The following is a 7500-nucleotide window of genomic DNA, read 5'->3' as shown; positions in this document are numbered from 1 at the left end:
AATTAAGAAAATACGTATGTAATCTCTTTGAAATTAGGTGGAATCCTCCAAATTTATATCCAATACTTAAAGAAATAAATATAGTGTAACTTCGTGATGACGCGCATGCAAATCAATAAAGATTTGTACTCCCAAAAAGAAGTGCAATTACTAAGCAGGCCGAAAGGTTGGGCACATCCGCCTTTACATATCTACTGAAACACACACACACACACACACAAACATACTCACATATATATTTATATATTGAGAGATATAGGGGAGGGGCCGAGATTGAGACGAATAGCAAAAGAGGGAGAAACAGAGGGAGAGATATTAAAAGGTTAATGAAGAACACTTACAATACCACTTCCCACCATGCACGCCCACATCAAAAACTTTCCAAAATAAATTTCGACTTGATTCATGGGTTGCCTGCTACCATAAGCAGGGTCCAAAGTTGCCAACATAGCGTTTTGGCCTGATGTACTAATTCCTGATCACCATTATTAATTAGCTTAATATTCATCAATTAAAAGAGTACATAATGCTTCAGTTCAAGCATATAGCAAAAGGAAAAGAAAATTACGACAGGTAAGCGACCTATCGGCATGTCCACGTTGTCTGTGCCGTCTTCACCGGGACCACAGTATTGGATAAATAATTTGTAATAAGCTTGAAGTATTATCTAACACATATTTATAAGTAAAATAAGTAGCCAGAGACGAAAACGAGTGCAGAATATCATATAAAATGTTACATTGTTAGATATTATCCTCTTGAAGAATTAAAATGCTTTACAGAACTCCACATTATCCAAAGCTTTTCAGCACGCTTAGGGGTAGCTCTAACACAATCTGAAAAACTAGGTTAGCAACTCTAGCAAGATGAAATTTAATTAATCGTTGCAATTATGATTCCTTGGTCGTAGCCGCCTTCATAATTTTCATTATACGATGAAATGTGCTTTGTAGTCTCTAGAATTATTGCCTTTTCTATGGGAAATCTATTTTACTTACATACAAATATACATACGTGTATGTGTGTGTGCCAATTACCCAAATGTACTACAGCATATACATATACGGTGTTTTCTTTATATTCAGATGTATAAAACGTATCTAAGCATTACGTGTATATGTTCCTTAAAAAATACATTTCACAAGAGGAAGCTAAATATAAAGACGGCAATTCATGACGTCATAAGGCTTGTGGTGCTCAACTTACTATAAAAGACTCAGGCTTTTCTCGTTGCTTTAGTTCTACCACGATTCCATTGCAAACATGATCTTTAAGGTGAACGTACATGAAGTGAAAGGAACGTGTAACGAACAATCTTTTACAATTCATATTTGTCAAACTTCCCCTAAAACATATTTTTTTTTTTACAGGCAGTTGTCTTAGTGGCGCTCGTAGTCGCCGTCGCAGCCCGACCCGAGACTCCTTCCTACTCTCCTCCTGCTCACCCAGTCCCTTCGTACTCGCCTCCCAGCCCATCATACAGTGCGCCCGTCTACGCAGACGTGAGTGTGGTGTTGAGATCATTATCACATCAGTATCATCTGCTGGCTTTCAGGTGTACTGGATGTACCATATTTTTTATTTATTGTTAAAGACAATATAATATTAATGGTCACTGTCAAAGGGTTTACACATACCGTTTGTTTCTCCATGCAGGTTCCACCCCAATATAATGCGCAGTACAACGTAAATGATGAGTATTCAGGCAACAACTATGGACATCAAGAGGACCGCGATGGCTATAACACTCAGGGAACATACTACGTGCAGCTCCCCGACGGTCGTCTGCAGAAGGTGACTTACTACGTCGATGGCGAGTCCGGCTACGTGGCAGAAGTCACCTACGAAGGAGAAGCACAGTATCCAGCTTATGAACCATCTACATCATACCAACCCGCCCCAGCTTACCAACCTCCCTCATCCCCATCATACGCCTAAATTATTTCTATCTATGCATAAAAGGTATGAATGAGAATGAATATCTTCACAATACAGGAGATATATTTGACCGGTTTCGATTGTATGTTCGTCAAAAATATTTCTATCTAATTTATTGTACGAAATAAATCCTGCAATGCCAAAGGCATTGTTTGATAGCCCAAAAAAGAAAATGCATGGTATCACTTCCATACTGGGTGTAAGACACAACGAAAGATAATACTTTACGCACACCTCCACCATACGCCTAAAGTATTTAAGTCTTATATGTACGAAAGAAATCCTGCAATGCCAGAAGTGAGATATTCTTATCCGATGGTCCAAACAAAAAATTAAGAAAATACGTATGTAATCTCTTTGAAGTTAGGTGGAATCCTCCAAAGTTATATCCAATACTTAAATAAATAATTATAGTGTAACTTCGTGATGACGCGCATGCAAATCAATAAAGATTTGTACTCCCAAAAAGAAGTACAATTATTAAGCAGGCCGAAAGGTTGGGCACATCCGCCTTTACATATCTACTGAAACACACACACACAAACATACACACATATATATTTATATATTGAGAGAGATGGTGGGGGGGGGCAGAGATTGAGACGAATAGCAAAAGAGGGAGAAACAGAGGGAGAGATATTAAAAGGTTAATGAAGAACACTTACAATACCACTTCCCACCATGCACGCCCACATCAAAAACTTTCCAAAATAAATTTCGACTTGATTCATGGGTTGCCTGCTACCATAAGCAGGGTCCAAAGTTGCCAACATAGCGTTTTGGCCTGATGTACTAATTACCTGATCACCATTATCAATTAGCTTAATATTTATCAATTAAGAGGGTACACAATGCTTCAGTTCAAGCATATAGCAAAAGGAAAAGAAAATTATGACAGGTAAGCGACCTATCGGCATGTCCACGTTGTCTGTGCCGTCTTCACCGGGACCACAGTATTGGATAAATACTTTGTAATAAGCTTGAAGTACTATCTAATACATAATTATAAGTAAAATAAGTAGCCAAAGACGAAAACGAGAGCAGAATATCATATAAAATGTTACAGTGTTAGATATCCTTTTGAAGAACAAAAATGCTTTACACTACACATTATCCAAAGCTTTTCAGCACGCTTAAGGGTAGCTCTAACACAATCTGAAAAACTAGGTAAGCAACTCTAGCAAGATGAAATTTAATTAATCGTTGCAATTAGGATTCCTTGGTCGTGGCCGCCCTTATAATTTTCATTATACGATGAAATGTGATTTGTAGTCTCTAGAATTATTACCTTTTCTATGAGAAATCTATTTTACTTACATGCAAATATATATACTTGTATGTGTGTGTGCCAATTACCCAAATAACAATATTCTTACAAATGTATATATATATATATATATATATATATATATATATATATATATATATATATATATATATATATATATATATATATACATACACATATATAAATACATATATATACGTATGAATATATCGTAAATCAACATCGTAAATATCGTAATGTTTGAATTCGTTTAAAAAGATTAAATAGGTCTTCATTTATTAGCACGCACACACACATACACACATATTTAAATATACATTTTTATACACATATAATGTACTGCAGCATATACATATACGGTGTTTTCTTTATATTCAGATGTATAAAACGTATCTCAGCATTACGTGTATATGCTCCTTAAAAGAAAAAAAAAAAATACATTTCGCAAGAGGAAGCTAAATATAAAGACGGCAATTCATGACGTCGTAAGCCTTGTGGTGCTCAACTTACTATAAAAGACTCAGGCTTTTCTCGTTGCTTTAGTTCTACCACGATTCCATTGCAAACATGATCTTTAAGGTGAACGTACATGAAGTGAAAGGAACGTGTAGCGAACAATTTTTTACAATTCATATTTGTCAAACTTCCACTAAAATATATTTTTTTCCCAGGCAATTGTCTTAGTGGCGCTCGTAGTCGCCGTCGCAGCCCGACCCGAGACTCCTTCCTACTCTCCTCCTGCTCACCCAGTCCCTTCGTACTCGCCTCCCAGCCCATCATACAGTGCGCCCGTCTACGCAGACGTGAGTGTGGTGTTGAGATCATTATCACATCAGTATCATCTGCTGGCTTTCAGGTGTACTGGATGTACCATATTTTTGATTTATTGTTAAAGACAATATAATATTAATGGTCACTGTCAAAGGGTTTACACATACCGTTGGTTTCTCCATGCAGGTTCCACCCCAATATAATGCGCAGTACAACGTAAATGATGAGTATTCAGGCAACAACTATGGACATCAAGAGGACCGCGATGGCTATAACACTCAGGGAACATACTACGTGCAGCTCCCCGACGGTCGTCTGCAGAAGGTGACTTACTACGTCGATGGCGAGTCCGGCTACGTGGCAGAAGTCACCTACGAAGGAGAAGCACAGTATCCAGCTTATGAACCATCTACATCATACCAACCCGCCCCAGCTTACCAACCTCCCTCATCCCCATCATACGCCTAAATTATTTCTATCTATGCATAAAAGGTATGAATGAGAATGAATATCTTCACAATACAGGAGATATATTTGACCGGTTTCGATTGTATGTTCGTCAAAAATATTTCTATCTAATTTATTGTACGAAATAAATCCTGCAATGCCAAAGGCATTGTTTGATAGCCCAAAAAAGAAATGCATGGTATCACTTCCATACTGGGTGTAAGACACAACGAAAGATAATACTTTACGCACACCTCCACCATACGCCTAAAGTATTTAAGTCTTATATGTACGAAAGAAATCCTGCAATGCCAGAAGTGAGATATTCTTATCCGATGGTCCAAACAGAAAATTAAGAAAATACGTATGTAATCTCTTTGAAGTTAGGTGGAATCCTCCAAAGTTATATCCAATACTTAAATAAATAATTATAGTGTAACTTCGTGATGACGCGCATGCAAATCAATAAAGATTTGTACTCCCAAAAAGAAGTACAATTATTAAGCAGGCCGAAAGGTTGGGCACATCCGCCTTTACATATCTACTGAAACACCCCACACACAAACATACACACATATATATTTATATATTGAGAGAGATGGTGGGGGGGGGCAGAGATTGAGACGAATAGCAAAAGAGGGAGAAACAGAGGGAGAGATATTAAAAGGTTAATGAAGAACACTTACAATACCACTTCCCACCATGCACGCCCACATCAAAAACTTTCCAAAATAAATTTCGACTTGATTCATGGGTTGCCTGCTACCATAAGCAGGGTCCAAAGTTGCCAACATAGCGTTTTGGCCTGATGTACTAATTACTGATCACCATTATCAATTAGCTTAATATTTATCAATTAAGAGGGTACACAATGCTTCAGTTCAAGCATATAGCAAAAGGAAAAGAAAATTATGACAGGTAAGCGACCTATCGGCATGTCCACGTTGTCTGTGCCGTCTTCACCGGGACCACAGTATTGGATAAATACTTTGTAATAAGCTTGAAGTACTATCTAATACATAATTATAAGTAAAATAAGTAGCCAAAGACGAAAACGAGAGCAGAATATCATATAAAATGTTACAGTGTTAGATATCCTTTTGAAGAACAAAAATGCTTTACACTACACATTATCCAAAGCTTTTCAGCACGCTTAAGGGTAGCTCTAACACAATCTGAAAAACTAGGTAAGCAACTCTAGCAAGATGAAATTTAATTAATCGTTGCAATTAGGATTCCTTGGTCGTGGCCGCCCTTATAATTTTCATTATACGATGAAATGTGATTTGTAGTCTCTAGAATTATTACCTTTTCTATGAGAAATCTATTTTACTTACATGCAAATATATATACTTGTATGTGTGTGTGCCAATTACCCAAATAACAATATTCTTACAAATGTATATATATATATATATATATATATATATATATATATATATATATATATATATCTATATATATATATATATATATATGTATATATATATATATATATATATATACATACACATATATAAATACATATATATACGTATGAATATATCGTAAATCAACATCGTAAATATCGTAATGTTTGAATTCGTTTAAAAAGATTAAATAGGTCTTCATTTATTAGCACGCACACACACATACACACATATTTAAATATACATTTTTATACACATATAATGTACTGCAGCATATACATATACGGTGTTTTCTTTATATTCAGATGTATAAAACGTATCTCAGCATTACGCGTATATGCTCCTTAAAAGAAAAAAAAAATACATTTCGCAAGAGGAAGCTAAATATAAAGACGGCAATTCATGACGTCGTAAGCCTTGTGGTGCTCAACTTACTATAAAAGACTCAGGCTTTTCTCGTTGCTTTAGTTCTACCACGATTCCATTGCAAACATGATCTTTAAGGTGAACGTACATGAAGTGAAAGGAACGTGTAGCGAACAATTTTTTACAATTCATATTTGTCAAACTTCCACTAAAATATATTTTTTTCCCAGGCAATTGTCTTAGTGGCGCTCGTAGTCGCCGTCGCAGCCCGACCCGAGACTCCTTCCTACTCTCCTCCTGCTCACCCAGTCCCTTCGTACTCGCCTCCCAGCCCATCATACAGTGCGCCCGTCTACGCAGACGTGAGTGTGGTGTTGAGATCATTATCACATCAGTATCATCTGCTGGCTTTCAGGTGTACTGGATGTACCATATTTTTGATTTATTGTTAAAGACAATATAATATTAATGGTCACTGTCAAAGGGTTTACACATACCGTTTGTTTCTCCATGCAGGTTCCACCCCAATATAATGCGCAGTACAACGTAAATGATGAGTATTCAGGCAACAACTATGGACATCAAGAGGACCGCGATGGCTATAACACTCAGGGAACATACTACGTGCAGCTCCCCGACGGTCGTCTGCAGAAGGTGACTTACTACGTCGATGGCGAGTCCGGCTACGTGGCAGAAGTCACCTACGAAGGAGAAGCACAGTATCCAGCGTACGAACCATCTACATCATACCAACCCGCCCCAGCTTACCAACCTCCATCATCTCCATCTTACGCCTAAAGTAGCTCAAACCTAATTTATTCTACGAAATACATCATGCAACGGCAAAAGTTAAGTATTTTATCTGACAACCCAAAGCAGTTAATATCTTCTGAAAGAGCTGAAAGAGCTTCCAAATTCAAAATTATCCCCCAAAACACAACAAATAAATATAGTCACATTATGAGCAAGCTTGTCGTGCACAAATAACAAAAACGTTTACATTGATACGGGAGGGTGTAGTTTTAACAGTACAAGAATATGAAGAGCTAGGTACCTCTGCTTTTCCATACCCAATGAAACAATGATGTTAGATAGTTGTGCTTAATTTGTAGATGTGTATAAGGTCGTGCGTGTATGCAGACATATACACATGCTTATGTATATATATGTATATATATATATATATATATATATATATATATATATATATATATATATATATATATCTTCTTTCTCTCTATCTCCCATATATATATGTATATATACACGTATATATATATG

General features: G+C 36.6%; 3 protein-coding genes across 3 annotated transcripts; all 3 read left to right on the top strand.

Moving 5' to 3' along the window:
* The first annotated feature begins 1196 nt into the window (after positions 1-1196).
* Positions 1197-2100, top strand: LOC119589255 (cuticle protein 7-like). Its single transcript, XM_037937874.1, has 3 exons — positions 1197-1275; positions 1371-1502; positions 1657-2100. The coding sequence occupies exons 1-3, from the start codon at positions 1264-1266 to the stop codon at positions 1936-1938; spliced, it is 426 nt and encodes a 141-aa protein (XP_037793802.1). The 5' UTR covers positions 1197-1263; the 3' UTR covers positions 1939-2100.
* A 1639-nt stretch (positions 2101-3739) lies between these two features.
* On the top strand, positions 3740-4614 carry LOC119589247 (cuticle protein 7-like). Its single transcript, XM_037937863.1, has 3 exons — positions 3740-3805; positions 3898-4029; positions 4184-4614. Exons 1-3 carry the CDS (start codon positions 3794-3796, stop codon positions 4463-4465), a joined length of 426 nt encoding a protein of 141 aa, XP_037793791.1. The 5' UTR covers positions 3740-3793; the 3' UTR covers positions 4466-4614.
* Positions 4615-6291: 1677 nt separating this feature from the next.
* On the top strand, positions 6292-7067 carry LOC119589239 (cuticle protein 7-like). Its single transcript, XM_037937851.1, has 3 exons — positions 6292-6357; positions 6450-6581; positions 6736-7067. The coding sequence occupies exons 1-3, from the start codon at positions 6346-6348 to the stop codon at positions 7015-7017; spliced, it is 426 nt and encodes a 141-aa protein (XP_037793779.1). The 5' UTR covers positions 6292-6345; the 3' UTR covers positions 7018-7067.
* The last annotated feature ends 433 nt before the right edge of the window (positions 7068-7500 follow it).

Source organism: Penaeus monodon, chromosome 3 (genome assembly GCF_015228065.2).
Source record: "Penaeus monodon isolate SGIC_2016 chromosome 3, NSTDA_Pmon_1, whole genome shotgun sequence".
Taxonomy (NCBI): Eukaryota; Metazoa; Arthropoda; class Malacostraca; order Decapoda; family Penaeidae; genus Penaeus; species Penaeus monodon.
This window is presented reverse-complemented; position numbering and strand designations above follow the sequence as displayed.